Source organism: Gadus morhua, chromosome 16 (genome assembly GCF_902167405.1).
Source record: "Gadus morhua chromosome 16, gadMor3.0, whole genome shotgun sequence".
Taxonomy (NCBI): Eukaryota; Metazoa; Chordata; class Actinopteri; order Gadiformes; family Gadidae; genus Gadus; species Gadus morhua.
The window spans coordinates 20,553,917-20,570,947 of record NC_044063.1 but is presented as its reverse complement, the minus strand read 5'-3'; the positions used below and the strand labels follow the sequence as shown (position 1 = coordinate 20,570,947).

Here is a 17,031-nt window from a genome sequence, read left to right as displayed (position 1 = left end):
GAGTGAGATATATGGATAGATAGATGGATAGATAGATAGACGGAGAGAGAGAGAGAGAGAGAGAGAGAGAGAGAGAGAGAGAGAGAGAGGGAAATTAAAAATGATTATGAGTGGGATCTCGTTTGTGAACCTCTATCAGAGAGGAAGCAAAAGACAGGGCTCCTCATGCACAGCATGTCTGAAAGTTACATCACTTGATTGATGGATTGAACAGCAAAATGAATGTTGTCAAATGAAAAGGTCATGAAACAAAGGGAACACACACACATGTGGGTGGAGGAAGCAAACTTCTCTAATTTTCGCTGTAAGGTTGTTGTTGAATGAATGAGGCATTTTGCATGTGCCAGCATGTGTGCAGATCATGCAAATACTAGTATATTTAACATTATTCGCCGAAGGCGAGTTGAACCTGATGTGAGATGAGCCTGAGGTGAATAATTGTTTTAGTATATACTACACGTGAACACTCGAAAAATAAGCGAGATAACACTTTTTGCCGGGATTTAATTGATTTTTTTGGTGGTTTATTTATTTTTATTAGCGTGACGAGACAACTATTACACGCATTAAAACCATATCCCGATTTGAAATCTCAATCATGGGATATTGCCCGATATCCCGAGATATCGAACCAAACAAATCGCACCATCTTAGGAGGTTCACGTGTAGCATATACTAAAGTATAGTATCGTAAAGTTGTGAAAAGGAGGGGAATTTATAGTTGTTAAAGGGTGTTCATAATTTTGCTAATATGCTCATATATTTTGCTCATTGTTATTTGTCTTTAATTTAATATCAGGCCACCAGGCACCTGGGAAATATCCATTGTGGTGGGGCTATACAACATCTATTGGTGTGATGCTGACTTCAGAAAAGAGAAGACACATCTACAGTTTGAGTCGCCGGGAATGTTATATTCAGCTATGGCTCAAATTTGTATTTTCTGTCTCCTTGCAGTTTGCTTCTCTTCCTTCTTCGCCTCACATTATTCTGTTGTTCAGTCATACCCTAATTTCTCTTTCTCTCTCTCTCTCTCTCTCTCTCTCTCTCTCTCTCTCTCTCTCTCTCTCCCTCTCTCTCTCTCTCTCTCTCTCTCTCTCACTCGCTCTCTCTCTCTCCCTCCGTCTCTGTTGAAAGCTTTCAGAAACTTAACTAAATCAAACCCCCAAACTCACTCCGTCTGATCCCCTCGTGGCCCTGCTTGGCCAGGGATTGGTCTCAGATTTCATTACGCTAGAGAAGAGGAAGTGTCGGCTGGGCAGGGAATGGAGGGAGGGAATTACAGTTGGACGGATACACAGAGTCATCTGGACGGACGGGAAGGGAACAGAAGAGAGGATGAGAGGAGAGATTAGAAGATTTGAAGAAGAGAGGAGATGAGAACGGAAGGGAAGATAGGGACAACGGGGGAGAAGGGTGGTTGAGAGAGGGCAACAGGAGGGGAGGAGGAGAAAAGAGGAGAAAAGGAGGCAAGAGAAAAGGAGGGGAGGGAAATCAGGAGGGGAGGAGAAGAGATTGAGGAGAGAAAAGAGGAGAATCAAAGAAAAGAGGGAAGGAGAGAAGAAAGAAGAAGAGTAGAGCAGCTAAACGATAGGCGATGACAATGGGAGCGCAGAGACGAGGAGGACGGGGAGTGGAAGAGAGGAGATGGTCTTGTGGTTGGAGACAGGTGGTGGGGAATGTCTGGTGCTTGGCAGATGGTGAGGGAAGTGAAGCAAGCCCGCAGTAAAGGCGGGATGAACCCTCCAAGCTGAATTTACGGCTGTGCTTGTCTGAGCCAGCGCACAGCCATAACAATTTATATCGCTGAATTACCATTAACACCTTGCCCGAGGAACCACAGACTGACCAAAAAAAGGAGAGGTAAATGGCATTGAGGAAACAGGAGGGAGAAAAATAGAGGGATGGAGAGCAAGCAAAGATAAACAGACGAAGTGCAGACATGTGACCAAAAAAACTGGCGGAGAGAAAACGAGATTTGGAGAAAGAACCAGAGAGATGGAAAGAGAGGGTGTATTTTTATTTCATTTCCTGTCTCTGTTCGGCAGACCACTGGTCTTTACAAGGCCCCTGTTCATTTTCAATCTCATTGTGCCTTTATGTTGTCTAACATTGGGGCGGCCACAGACACAGACCCTGTGCTCGCTGTAAATCTAGTTATTTCTCCGCTGGCACTCCTCTTCGTCTCCATTTTACTCTTTTCTCTCCCACATTCAATCGTTGGATCATTAAAAGGTTGACTCACGGAAATATATATTGATGGTATACTTCAATGGCGAAGATCTCCCACGCTTTCATTTTTCTGGAGATCTTCTGTCTTCTTCAAATATCAAACCCCTATCATTCTCCTCGTGTCACCGCAGCCCATCTGTGTTCTTCTGTCTCTACCTCGTCTCTCTGTCTTCAGCTCACCTGGGCCACCTTCTCATTTAGCCTCAATTTGATGTTCCTCTTTCTGTGTCTACAGTATCTCTCGACAGGTTCTCTCTCTCTCTCCTTCTCTTCTCTTTCATATTCTCTCTCTCTCTCTCTCTCTCTCTCTCTCTCTCTCTCTCTCTCTCTCAACATTGATAACCAATATAACAATTATTCCACCCAGTCTGCAGTCAAAGCATTTTTTTTTCGCTTTCTTTCTTTAAAACACACACAAACGCCCTCGGGCAAACACAAACACTCACAAGCCACTGACACACTCACACGCCCACACACCCATCACCGCACACACATAGACTCACACAAACACACCATCTCACACACACACACAAACACACACACACACACACACACACACCTACATCCCGCCGCTGACCCACACCCACACACACATACTCTATCCTACTTGCAAAGTATTGATCACATGTGTAGCTCAAAGACGTGCTGCCTGTGGAAAATGGGATTCCCTAAGGACTCAGTGTTCTCAGGTCCCTCTGAGTCCCAGGTGGAATGGATGCCAGCCTAGCAAACAGGAACTCGGCTCCTGTTTTCACAGCTATGGACAGCAGTAGCACGCTATATAAAAAATAGTAATAGACTTGTGTTTTTCGAGGCAAGGACATAACCTAACATAACAGCTATTGCTCCAAATATCCACATTGTCAGCGATGGACCGATCAATAGACATCGTGCATGGGGTGCATAATGCTCATGTGATCTGGCAGGGGGGTAGTGAGTTTCTGTCGGGATCTCCTTTTGCTGAGGATAAGACTGGAGCCGGTGGCCATGCCACTGCTACATCTAAGCAACATAACTTTTACGGGTCATTACCATTGAGCATATTCTGTCTCCTTCTCATACTGAAATATGTTGTTTGTGTTGTGTGTGTGTGTGTGTGTGTGTGTGTGTGTGTGTGTGTGTGTGTGTGTGTGTGTGTGTGTGTGTGTGTGTGTGTTTGTGCGTGCATGCCTGTGTTTGTGTGTGTGTGTGTGCGTGTGCGTGCGTGCATGCGCGTGTGTGTGTGTGTGTGTGTGTGTGTGCGTGCGCGTGTGTGTGTGTGTGTGCGTAAGTGCGTGTGTGCGTGCCTGCCAGCCAAGTGACGGCAGGTTCTATCCTCCATCCATCAACTGTCACAACTTTAAATAGCATTGATCAACAGGATCAGGCTTGAAAGCGTATTATCCACCCTGCTCCACCCCCGCCCCTCCATAGCATCCCCTCTTCCCCCCCACCAACACCCCCCTGCGCTATACCCTGTCTTCCCCAATGCCTGCAGTCCTCACAAATAATCGTATGCAACTTTCTCCCAAGGCCAAGATTTGTTGTGTCCTTTCTGTGCAAACATTGTAAAGCATACAACAGAAGCAAGATGACAAACATATCTATATAACTAGGAAATGATCTGTGTGTGTGTGATCTTAACGCTTTTTGTGTGCATGTTTGTGGTGTGTCTGTTTGAGTGTGTTTAAGTGTGTGTGTGTGTGTGTGTGTGTGTGTGTGCGTGTGTGTGTAGGTGTGTACGCATGTGGCTACAGGACCGGCTGAAAGCCCTGGATAAATGAGCGATGAGAAGGGTGTGATGTGCTGTCACAGGTTAGCAAGTCGATAGCACATCTTAGCCAGAGGGCACACAGTTTGCTGCCTGAAATATACTATGCCACGTCCAATTAGATGCAAGATCTGATAGGGCCGTGATGACAACTCCAATATTTGCAGGGTACGAGCTTCTGGGAGGTAATATATATTTCAGCTTGTGAGACATGCTGCATTGTTATTAAACAGATGCCAAACTGTGACAATTAGGACTTGTACATTCATGTATATCACTAAATGCAAAAAGAGTGTATGTGTGATTGCATATGCATGAGTGTTTCTGTGTGTGTGATTGCACCTGGATGTGTGTGTGTGTGTGTGTGTGTGTGTGTGTGTGTGTGTGTGTGTGTGTGTGTGTGTGTGTGTGTGTGTGTGTGTGTGGTGTGTGTGTGTGTGTGCGTGCGTGCGTGTGTGCGTGCGTGCATGATGTATATGCATGAATGTGAGTTTTTTTCTGTCATTACCAATCAGCTCTGAGAGATCTGAGACCATAAGAGAAAGAAGAAGTGTAGTGGATATGTTGTTCCTCTCCTGGAGTTTAATACCTGCCTCCTTAGGACTTCATCTCCTCTGCAATCAAACCAGGTGAAGTGTGACGTGTATTTGGACGTAGAGGGCGAGAGTTTATGTGGGGCTAGCTAGCATAAAAAGCAGGTGGAACAATGCCCCTGGGGAGAGATTGCAAATGTCCCTTCAATCTCTCCCGCTCACCCTCAGCCTCTCTTTCCCTATCTGATGTCTCTTATTATCTCCCTTGCCTTTTTGCTATCCCTCTCAAGATCATTATTTAAGGATGAGTAGAATTTAGATTAAGGAAATGATGTATAATTGATTCTAGACACTGTGAGTCTTATCGCCCAAATACGAAACAAGACCGGCCGTAACACAAGAGCCATGAATATATTAATGCTAGATCATTTGAATGATTTTTCGATGCAAGAAAGATATTGAAAATTATAAAACCTGGGAGTTTTCTGGACACGTACAACTTTGTTTTTATTGCACTAAGCCCCCTAGACAAAAAAAAATCCTAATTTTAATTGCATAAATAATGCAACATGATAATGCAAAAATAAAAATGAACACACCATCAATAAATTACATTCCCATCATTCCTCATACGCTTGACTTGAAAACCCTAACTGCTCAAAGTAATCTTAACTTACTATACTATAAATACTATTTCCACAGGGGGGATTTTGTTACATTCTCTTGTAAACATTGTGATCATTGGCTTCTGCTTTATTCTTGGTGTTAGCTTTCCTCAATGCTTGGGTAACAACATGCTGCCCAAACAGCAAGACAGGTTATGTCACTGTGAATCCGCCATGCTAGTGAGGGTCTTTTAGGCCAAGGAAGGAACAACAGAAGCAACCAGCAGAAGCAGTATCTACTCACAGTGAGTGACTTTACAAATGAAGAGTCGGGCTACTGCAGAACGAAAGCAGGGCAGGATTTGGTCAGCCATGTTGCTTCAAAAATATGTCACCCCTGCTTTGTGACACTGTCTCATTTGAAATCATAACATCTCATCTGCTTTAAAACACCTTGAGATGATATTGAATTTGTTAATTTACATCCTAACTCTCAACATTGAGAATGTTGTGTGTGTGTGTGTGTGTGTGTGTGTGTGTGTGTGTGTGTGTGTGTGTGTGTGTGTGTGTGTGTGTGTGTGCTTGTGTGTGTGTGTTTGTATGTTTGTGTTCATGCTTGTATGTTTGTGTGTGTGTCTGTGTGTGTGCGACTCATGCTTGCGCAAAATGTGTGTCGTGTGTAAGAGTGTGATTCTTGCATGACATAGTTCCATGCACACCTCTGCTTGTGATGGTGGTCTCAATGTAATTGCACCATTCTTGCACTGACAAAAAGATCCCTATCGTACGACACACAATCACACACACCGGCACGCTTAGGAGCACGGTAGGATCCAGCATTGTGCAGATCGCCCTTGTGTCGTCATCGCGATGGAGCTCTGTCATATGGAACCTCACCCTCGCATCATCACACAGACTCGGGAGCGACAGTCCTCCCACTCTCACCGGTGGGTGAGAATATCTGACCATACCTCAAGGGTATGACAAGTGGCTTGTTTGAGAGCTCACCCAGTACAAGACCTTAATGACTTCATAACTGTGGGGACTGGGTTTGTAGCCAGTGTTTCGCCCACATGCTACAGTATCTGCATTGTCTCACCCACTCACTAAAGGTTTAGGTGCCGGTGGGGAAGGGAAAGGAGGTTGCATTGAAGCATACAAGGAGCACCGTGGCTCACTCCCAACATACACACTCACTGAACAATACACATCATACAAACATTTGTTGTTCAGAATATATACGGGGCTACACCGCTTCTGAAGATAGCTGCATTTTCTTTTATATATTAAAGTAGAAGTAGGCTGTTTATTTTAACCCAACTGCAAAATAAATAGGTATAGAACTGGGGCTCAAAGATGTTGTCAACTGATGACCCGAAAATAATAGCCTATTATTCAATACAATTGTATGCTTGTGTGCTTAAACATACCTTTATTTCTCTATTTTTGGGAACTGGGAAGCGTCTTTTATTTGTCCTTAGTTTTTAATAAGTGTTTGATAGCACCTTAATACCAGCCAAATCACAAAGAATATTGCACGACCCACACCCTTTAAACGTCAATAAATAAGATATAGGCCACTGCTGATATTATATTCTTAATTTTTTTTTCTCTCTCACCTGCTCATTCGCTGAAAGCTCTTTCTCCAGCTGCCGATGCTTGCTGTGCCACACTAAATAGTGGATAGGATAACGACTCTTCTCCGGAGTTTTCTTGGCAGAAATCATCTTGCGAACATAGTTTGCCTTTATATGTCTCTTTACTTTCAGTATCCGCGGACGATGTGCACGCTACTCTGTTGTCAAGCCTAACGCTATAACATAACCATCCTTTATCCTGCTTGATGCCAAAGGCGTAGGTATAGCCTTGTCGTCAGTCACTGCACGGAGAGACGATCCCCACTACTGATTGCCACATAACTGCACCATTATCTCCTCAATACCTCCACCTCTTGCCACCCTATATCTTCCTCCTTTGAACCACCTATCCCGATCAGCTATGCCACCAGCATCTGCCCTCTCCTCCCCTCACAACGGTGACTGACTGAAACGCGCTGCTGTGAGTCTGGGATGACAGCCCGCCACGAAACACACGCACTCAGCCAATCGCGGACCAGCAGTTGGTTAACATTATAACGCACTGCTTCCAAATTTCCATCCAGAAATACGGAAATAAAAGCCATGCCAACGGCGAAATTATTATAAATAGCCCTATTGCACAAAATGTAAATTAATAGACCGGTTGTCGGATTAAAGCCCATCATGATAGTTAATAGGTGTATATAGGCCTATTCATTTCAATTGTTAAAATAAATAAATTGGCATACTTGGACCTATATATATTTGTGCACAATGGTTAGGCCTACTTATCTAATAGTTTTTAAAAGTGAAATCTTAAAAAAATAATTGTCTCTAAACCAGGTATCCAAGGCGATGACTATGTATTTAATACCAGTATCATTACAAAAATGAAACGTGATGATTTAATCAACGAAAACATTTTGGGGGGGTTGCCATTCCCCCCCTGTTGAGCGAAGGGATGGGGGCGGGGGGGCAAGGGTGTGTGTGCGGAAACTGACAGGTAGAGAGCGTCGCTGCCTGTCTCTCCATGCAGCGCACACTTCTAACCACTCACCGCACTACCCTGATTTATTCCCTCGATATGAGCCTTCAACCACCGACTGTCCAGAGGGGGTTCGGTACTGACGGTGGACGGCGTGGCTGCGAAAAAACGGGAAACTAGTTAGGTCTGGGAAATCATACCCCCATCGCCCGGCTTCCGGGGATTCAGGGCTTGCAACGGCAGACGTCGGTGTTCGGGGAAGAAGGACAAACACCCGTCATCATTTCGACTATTCACCTCTTGAGCAGCCGCTTCCCGACTGGAGCATTTTTTCGAGATGTCCAGGAAGCTCCAAAGGACGGAGGTCTGCGCCGACTGCAGCGCTCCAGGTACGAAATGCTAAAAACCATCCCCTGGAACAATGCGCTGGCAGGGCGACAGTGTGCGGCTCTGAGGCCCGTGGTTGCTGTCATCGTCAGCCGGATCCTGGGATCAGGAAAACGGCCAGGGTTCCCAGGCGTCGGTTAGGCCTAAAATAAACAGTATGAAACAGGCGTATACTAGTCTGTGAGAAAAACATGTAGCTGGTAGCTCAGGGGTTTGCTACATCAAGCAGATATGTGTGTAAGTAGAAAGCTGAAAGTATTGATAGAATGACAATATTGCTGCAATGATAAGTTTGAGTGGCATATGTGTGGCTGTCTCGGCTACCGCCGCCAGGCAGCGGCGACACTTGTTTTGATATCAACGACTAGCGGACGCTTCCAGGACGTTAGCGTAGCCTCAGTGGCAATTGAATGGTTTCGATGCAGTTTTTCTAAGTACGTTCATGAGTAATAGTATTTATAAAGCTCCGTTTGGACACTAACTTCGCTATGTGAGTTACACTACGACACGGGCTCTTCACTCTCGCCCGTACCGCTCTGAGGTTAGCGGTCTAGTAGCTAACAGCGTAGCTAACTTTTGCTAGTGGGTGAAGCGAAACGGTCATCCTTGTACAGCTAAACCCTTGACACAACACGCCCTTGTTGTCCCATAGAATGATGATTGCCCGTCCGTCCACCAACTATTACCGAGGACGGTCGGAGTTTTTTTTTATTGTTTTGCCCCACATTAGAATCAACAGGACAGAGAAGCAGAGGCGAAGTGACAGCCACTACTAGTAGGCTGGGTAAATAGTGGTATGACGTCATATAACATTTTATGAGTGATTTAAGTGATGAAAACAGTAATATTTATTGTTACTATACTATGCGCGTTTGTCTGCCCCTATTTCTGAATGCCAGAACATTGTTGTACCCATTCCATTGGTGCTGACAAATAGAAATGGGCTAAATCATGGTAAATGTTTGTGTGTTTGCATAAATCTGGGTTATAGCAGCCGCCCTTCTATCTCCAGCTGCTCCCCATGTCGGGAGTGTGTATGCGTTCCTATGTGCGCAGTCGTTTCAATGTGATTATCCTTCAGCCTTAATTCATGTATTTATGACCCGACCTACTCTGCTTCGTACTTACCTTTCTGCCACGGTCATATCCTATCACATCTCAGTCATTCTTTGATAGTAAATATTGAACACAAGAAGCCACATCATGTTTCAAAGTGCAGCTGTATATCCTTTGCTGCCTGTTATAGAATAAACTGATTCAGCACAAACCGACCAACCTACTTTTGTTAACTGCTGCTGTTGACGGGTCTATTGGTTATGGCCCTCTTTAATCTAGAGTTGGTGCACATAACCTCCTCTGGATGACATGCATGCACACAGTCATATTTACACCCAACACAATGCTGACCTAGCCTCAAGTGACAGCCCACCTCTCTTGTCACCACACCCAGCAGAAGAACGCCATGGCTAGAAAAGACTTTGGATGCTCCCAGTAATAGACATGCCTTGGGAGGACTTGTGTCGTGCAGAGTGGATGCAGAGCTTATAATGTAGCACTAGCACACATTGTACCACGCTGATAGGCAAAATCTTTGAATTGAAATATCGCCACCTGTGACAACACAAGTTGTGTCAGTGAAAGATATTCCTGTGCAAACTTACCAGACATAGAAGCCTGCACTAAACTTGATTTGTTTTCTAAATTTGAGAAGCTTCTAAGGAACTATGATTTGAAAGTAGTGATACTGTGACCCTAAGATTAAATAACAATGGGATAAAAATATAACGCCTAAAGGGTTATATTGTAGTCTATAATTGGGCTAGGGAGTAGGCCGATTTTTGGATGTAGGGTAATGTGGTATGAAGATATTGTGTGTGTAGATGTTAGTTTCTACTGAAAGCATTTCATGAATATTCTGTCAACTCCTGGTAGCCCTTTTTGCTGATTGCTGGCTTGCACTCTTGTCAAAACAAAAAAACGCATAGCTATGTGAATAGTAGCATTGCTGTATTGAAAGATCTTGAAGGACAAAGCCTGTCTGTGAATTGAAAAATCAGTGGTCAAGAGCAGTGTGGGAGTTTGGTATGGATGCTAATATGGATACATTCTTTTCCTGTGTAAAATTTCATAGCTTTAGCCTTTTGTGATAATGATGGCCAATTGGCCATATTTCATTGTGAATTAATCCAAAATGCACAACTAGATGTGGTTTATGCCACATCTTTTTGTGTACAAAAAACGAAGACAAACCTACCAACATTCTGCATCCAATAATATACATACCGTAATGAAAGGCTTTAATGGTTAAGCCGTAACATTGATCTAGCAGGATAGCCGGGCTATATCCTATAGGGACACTTTTTTATATTTATCACAGATTAAGGAATTGCCTGGTTGTAGACCAGCCTTTTAGAGCTTACAGGCTGGTGGTACTCCCAACTGGCAACGAGTCTCTATGAAAACCATTTAGTGCTTTCTCCTCGGCCGGCTAAAAGAGCACAGTTTTAGCTATAGTCATGCTGTAAACCCCTCTGGTTTTATCCCAGTGTAAGAATAACGCCAACAACTGATGTGTGTACGCACGCATGTTGCTGTGCACACGCATGTGTTGTTTGTTAATTGTACATTGTGTCAGCAGCTCATCACATCAGGCTCCTCAGGCCAAAACACGACCAGACTGTATGACTAGTCTATGGCTGTGTCTCACAAGCATTGTCTTCCTTCCCTTGCCTTCATAACTTTTGTTGCTTCCTTCCTTTCTTCCTTGCCTTGTCTAATCTTCCTTCCTTATTTCCTTTCTTACCTTCCTACCTTCTTTCTGTATGTGGCACACACTCTTCTACTAACACAGGGCCAAGCGTCCCTTTCCATTTCTAGGAAATACAAAAATTAAATCAAACCTCTGATGTCGCCCGACCCCCAGTATCGTAATCTCCTTCCCATATGCCGTTCCGAACAGGCAAAATAACAATCAAATGGAGTAAGGGAAACTTTTAGACAAGTGCAACGACTGTAGGAGAACAGCAGGTCTGACATTTTCACGCAGCCAGCAAGGCACCATTAGGTTTACCATGCTGCTTATTACTGATTAAAGGTCAGAGTTGACTCTGTGTCTTTCTGTATGTGTGGATTTCTTCAAACGTATGCATGTATGACAGCGGTGCTGCTCTCGAACAGAATAATACCCATATTTCCATTTGCTCAACAGCACCGACTCACGCCCCCTGGCACGTTATTTTGAAAATGTTTTTTGACTTGAATGCTGTATCATTGTGTGGAAAGGTCACCTGATTCTCAGTCCTCGGAGGGGGACCTGTGATCGGAGGGGAATTGTTACTTGCAAAATAGCTATTAACTCACAAATGTTTTGCATTATTCACTATCAACTCCACAGTCCGCACACGCATTGTCATATGTCAGCACTATGGGTTCCAAATAGTGCAGGTAAATACAATACAAAAAATATTACAATGAATGAGGTGTATAGAAGGATTAAGCCTTTGGCCTGTGTTTTCAGGATGCCGGGGTATGGTCATTTTGGTAATTTCACTCTTTCTTTCCTCCCATAGCCAGTGATTGTGGTCGTGCAGTGCATGCACTTTGAGTGTCAGTCACAGTGATGTCCTGCGGTGAACGCTGCTATTAGAGGAATCAGTGTGTCCCACTCACATCCTAACGGACAGGGCCATGGCCAAGCTGGGTTGTCCTTGCTGCTGACATCTTCCGCGACGACTCCAAAACAGACAATGATGCCCACGCTCTGCCCGTCTGGCTAACATCATTTGTCCATCATATTTGCTTAAACCTTCTACTGAAACATGGGCAGCCACTTGGAGAAATGAACAAACCAATCTGCCCATGCATCTCTTGGGTTCTGTGAAGTGAATGGAACCCAAGTGCTAATTTACTTTCTGTGTGGCGTTTCAGGCTAACCATTAGAGTGTATCACGGTAATTAACTGCAGTTTGCCAGACCTACTTGTGATCAGGAGTGTCGCATTTGGTCATTTTCAATAAGGGAGTTGGCAGTACAAAACAAGTAGAATTATGCTGGTCTTGTTCTTTAGCGGTCTTCACATTGCATTTGGGGCATTTCGATGACTACATGACTGTACGACTACACTGTTTAATAAATTCCACTTGCTGTCGTACAAGTCAGTTTTTTTTAAATGTACCAACTTAAGTAATTTCTTCGATCTGTATTTCTCCCTCTAACTGTCACTTGGTGTGTGTGTGTGTGTGTGTGTGTGTGTGTGTGTGTGTGTGTGTGTGTGTGTGTGTGTGTGTGTGTGTGTCACTCTGGCACTCAGACCCGGGCTGGACCAGCATCAACCGAGGGGTTCTTATCTGTGATGAGTGCTGCTCGGTCCACCGCAGTCTGGGCCGACACATCTCCATCGTGAAACACCTGCGGCACAGCGGCTGGCCCCCTGCACTGCTCCAGGTAAGGAGGGCACGCCGTTGTCCGGGGAGCAGCGTTCGCCTTTGATGACTACTGTGCCAATAAATACATTTTCAGTGTTCTCAAGCAGTCAAGGAGGAGTTAGATTCGGTGCATCCTCTATTATGCTGCTGAAACTAGGAGCCTATTAATTTCTAGCATATCATTTGATATATTTTCCCTGGTCCCTATGGTTGTTCTACTAACGGTTCCATTGCAGGGGACCAGGGCTTAAATAGTCCTTCCATGTAGATGGTTATGTTGTGAAGTGAGCGTGGAGTTCTGCATTTAACGTGTGTGTGTGTGTGTGTGTGTGTCTGTGTGTCTGTGTGTGTGTGTGTGTGTGTGTGTGTGTGTGTGTGTGTGTGTGTGTGTGTGTGTGTGTGTGTGTGTGTGTGTGTGTTTCAGATGGTGCAGACCCTGGCCAGTAATGGGGCTAACTCCATATGGGAGCACAGTCTGCTGGACCCTGCTCAGGTGCAGAGCGGCCGTAGGAAACCCAACCCCCAGGACAAAGTCCAGTGAGTCCGTCTACAGGCCACATGCTGCGAACTGGCCAAATTACTCACAAGTTCTGAGAAATAGGAGCCTCCTCCCCTATCAACTAGCCTCGGCAGGGTTCATTCATTTTTTATTATATATTTCTTATCATAGCAACAAAACTGCTACCCATCACAGAGGATAGAATTTGTCCTTGCCTCATTCTCAGCAGCAGAGTATTCCCTTGAGGCTACATATTAACTTCTCCAAAAGCCTCCTAATAACCCCACTCATTCCCCCTTTCTGCCCCTATGGGTGCCCCCTTTAAGGCACTGCTTACTGTTCAACAGATGTCTAGGTCTTCCCCATACACACATGCATGCATGCATACATACATGTGGAACGTAATCATGGTTTCTGGTCCAATAACTCTTCTTCTTCACTCCTCCCTTCCACCAACCCATCCAGTCCCACCAAGTCTGAGTTCATCAGATCCAAGTACCAGATGCTGTCCTTCGTCCACAAGCTTCCCTGCCGCGACGACGACGGCGTCACAACCAAGGACCTCAGCAAGGTGAGCGTCCCGGCTTCCAGCGGTCAAAGGTCACGGGGCTGAGCGACTACGGCTGCAGTTGAAGTAGAGTGCAGTGGAGTCGCAGGACATGCTGAGCTGCGCGTAAAACTTTGTCACCTAGAGATGTTGACGTTGATTGTAACATGTGTGTAATCATACACACATGCACGCACACACAGAGAGCGTGCGCACACAGAGCTTGCGCACACATTTGCTAGAGCACTCCGGGGGTTGTGAATGACATAGCAGGAAGGTCTAAAGTACTCCATGGTCTCTCTCTCTCTCTCTCTCTCTCTCTCTCTCTCTCTCTCTCTCTCTCTCTCTCTCTCTCTCTCTCTCTCTCTCTCTCTCTCTCTCTCTCTCTCTCTCTCTCTCTCTCTCTCTCTCTCTCTCTCTCTCTCTCTCTCTCTCTCTCTCTCTCTCTCTCTCTCTCTCTCTCTCTCTCTCTCTCTCTCTCTCTCTCTCTCTCTCTCTCGTGTGTCTCTCTCTCTCTCTCTCTCTCTCGCGTGTGTCTCTCTCTCTCGCGTGTGTCTCTCTTTAACATATCCTCTCCTCTCGCGTTCCTCTTGTGTGTCAACTCTGTCTCTTGATCCGCCCACCCATCCCTTACTCACGATCCACGTATCGCCCTCTCTTTATTTCCTTTCCCGCTCCAGCAACTCCACTCCAGCGTGCGGACAGGGAGCTTGGAGACGTGTCTGAGGCTGCTCTCCCTCGGAGCCCAGGCCAACTTCTTCCACCCGGTCAGCACCTCGGCGTCCCTCACCGGCTGACACACGCCATCTAAACAATGGGCCGCACAGTGCCATACCTTACCCAGACCCCCCCCCTCCAGGCTTCTGCTGACATTGTTTTGTTTGTTTGTGTGTGTGTGTGTGTGTGTGTGTGTGTGTGTGTGTGTGTGTGTGTGTTTGTGGTGGTGTGTTTATGTCTGCGTCGGCCCCTCTTTAATTGCGTGTGCTCCAGGAGAAAGGCACCACACCCCTCCACGTGGCAGCAAAGGCGGGCCAGATCCTGCAGGCAGAGCTGCTGGTGGTGTACGGGGCGGACCCCGGCGCGCCCGACCTCCACGGGCGCACGCCCATGGACTTCGCCAGGTACGTGTCCCGGGCACGGCGGCCGCAGAACACTAGGGAACCAAGAGCTGCACACAGTCATAAGGGCTAGGGATGGTTAATACAGTTATTTATCCTTTATTTATCCAGTTCTAAACCCATTTATATTAATAATCCCTTCTGCAAGGATGGCCTGGCCAAATAAAAAACATCATTCACATATGGTTTGGGACAGTGTAATTGTTTTTCAGTTGGTGATGAACACCATCTGATAAGCTTGCTTTCTGGGGACAAACTGCGACACATTGTGTTAATTAATTTGATGCTTCAGAAACAGAATCTTTACAGCCCGTTCTAGGAAATAACACCTGAAAGGTGACGATTAGAACTTGACACCAATGGAAATGTGTAATGTACATTTTTCCGAGAGTTGATTATTCTGACTTGCACAAAACTCATTGTTTGGTCGGTCGTTTGGATAAATAAAAGCTATTACTGAGGTGGTTTCCAGTTATTCATTGTCTGTGTGTGTGTCTGTGTCTGTGTCTGTCTTCCAGGCAAGCAGGCCAGATCGAGCTGGCAGAGCGGCTGGTGGAGTGCCAATACGAGCTGACTGACAGGCTGGCCTTCTACCTGTGTGGCCGACGCCCAGGTGAGCCACCGCAGCAGCTCTCCGCAGCTCTCGGCTCAAGGCAGAATTCCTCAGGCCCAAATTATATGGTGGCTGCCTCAGAATGTACACCATTCTCCTCTCTAAAACAATGTTGACGACCTCCACGCGCCTGGCTGCCTTCACTGCTTGTGTGTTTATTTGATTATAGTTCATTCTAGCCTATTTTTGTTTGTTGTGTTCTCTTCAAGTGCATGCTCTTTGTGTTGTCTCATATGGAATTGTCTTTAGTTTTGTTATTTTTCATTTAGCTGCATTCTATTTTCTTGTCTTTTTTGCATCAATATTATGTTGGTGTCTTCCTACAGATCACAAGAATGGCCACTATATCATTCCACAGATGGCAGACAGGTGCGTACCGCAATGCCGCTTGTGGGGTCATTGAGTGTGTGTGTGTATGCTTCACTTTCTAGCCTGAGATGCATGAGAGTGCTGTGGTGTGTTTGCATGAAGAAGAATCTCTTCCCTCCAGAAAATGGGCATGTGGGCTAGGATCAAGGCTTGTTTGCCTATTTCTGGCATTCGTTGTACCATCTGGGATATTTTTACTAAATTGTATTATTATTGGTATTCAAATGCCAATTTGGTACGCTTTGATATTTTGCCAGTTTTGCTAAATTGTCACTAGTAAAATCAGGATTGACTAATGTGGATTGTCCATGTAACTATTTATGATAGAATTCTTTGCCAGTTTTCAGTAATTATTAATACAAAAATGTATTAATACAAAAATAACAGTTTTATTATAATCCTAGACACGTAATTGGATTAGACCGACCAAAATAGTGCCCCTTCTGCAACCTTTTCCTTTGCTTGTGTAAATGCATCAATAGATGTGTCTGTTGCATTTAATTGTTTATCCAGTAGGTGGCACATTCGTATTTGTTAACCTTCCCCCCATAAGAGTAAAAAAGGGGGAGAAAGGCCAAGCTGGCTGTTGTTGTTCTGAAAGCTGTGTAAAGTAGTTTCTGCAGTCTAAGCTAAAGAGTTGGAACAATTCTTGGGGAGGTTCTTGATTATACAGAATGAACCAAGGCGTAAACTAAGGTTGTTTGGTAAATCAAGTGTGATATTGCTTGAGGCTATCCATTTCAAAATAAATGTGCACATGTTGAATTCAATTTGAAAGCATGAATTGGTACTTCAAATTCACGCTTGATTAATCAAACTCTTCCAATTTGGAAATGTCGGACAAAGCTAGCGTGACTCACTATTGATTTGTTATTTAATGGCCTGTCTAACTCTCTTCCTCTTCACTGTTCTGTTCTGGTGAATGGTATCTCTTTAAAAAAATACAATACATTTTGAATCAGTGTTCATGTGGCCACTGTACCTGTTTTTTATTTTTCTCTCTCACACCCTCTCTTTTACCTTTGCTCACTTGTTTCCTGTTCTCTCCATCTTTGCCACGCTTGGTGGAGCCAGGGCTCGTCCTAAGTGCCCAACACAGAGGTATCTTTGCTTTCACTTTCCTACTCACTCCCTTGGTCCACCGGAATGCTTCTCCCTTCCACTTCCTGTCATCCTCTCCCATAGAGTTCCCCCATTGTGTCCTCTGATCCCTCAACCTTTTAGCCATCGGTTTCACAAGGAAAGATGGAAAGTGTGGTAGATTAAACTTGATAGCGGTGAGGAAAATAGAATGAGCGACTCTCTGCAATCGTGATGCGTATTTTACTGTTCCATCCCAAATAAATATTGGAAAAAAATGGAAATCTCCTTTCTCCACAACAATCTTTATTA

At 44.9% G+C, this 17,031-nt stretch overlaps 2 protein-coding genes across 3 annotated transcripts in view; one reads left to right on the top strand and one right to left on the bottom strand.

Moving 5' to 3' along the window:
- ankrd13b (ankyrin repeat domain 13B) overlaps positions 1–7,272 on the bottom strand; it is a 36,368-nt gene extending 29,096 nt beyond the window's left edge. The window contains exon 1 of the mRNA XM_030337327.1: positions 6,740–7,272. Coding sequence (XP_030193187.1) covers positions 6,740–6,847 — 108 coding nt within the window. The 5' untranslated portion in view covers positions 6,848–7,272. The remainder of the gene's footprint in view (positions 1–6,739) is intronic.
- A 401-nt stretch (positions 7,273–7,673) lies between these two features.
- Positions 7,674–17,031, top strand: part of git1 (G protein-coupled receptor kinase interacting ArfGAP 1) — a 24,813-nt gene continuing 15,455 nt past the window's right edge. Inside the window, exons 1-9 of one of the 2 annotated variants that reach the window (XM_030337320.1) lie at positions 7,674–8,071; positions 12,379–12,512; positions 12,918–13,030; positions 13,458–13,563; positions 14,220–14,306; positions 14,530–14,660; positions 15,176–15,270; positions 15,597–15,639; positions 16,714–16,740. In XM_030337320.1, coding sequence (XP_030193180.1) covers positions 8,020–8,071; positions 12,379–12,512; positions 12,918–13,030; positions 13,458–13,563; positions 14,220–14,306; positions 14,530–14,660; positions 15,176–15,270; positions 15,597–15,639; positions 16,714–16,740 — 788 coding nt within the window. In that variant the 5' untranslated portion in view covers positions 7,674–8,019. The remainder of the gene's footprint in view (positions 8,072–12,378; positions 12,513–12,917; positions 13,031–13,457; positions 13,564–14,219; positions 14,307–14,529; positions 14,661–15,175; positions 15,271–15,596; positions 15,640–16,713; positions 16,741–17,031) is intronic. The other variant, XM_030337321.1, reaches the window with a different exon arrangement.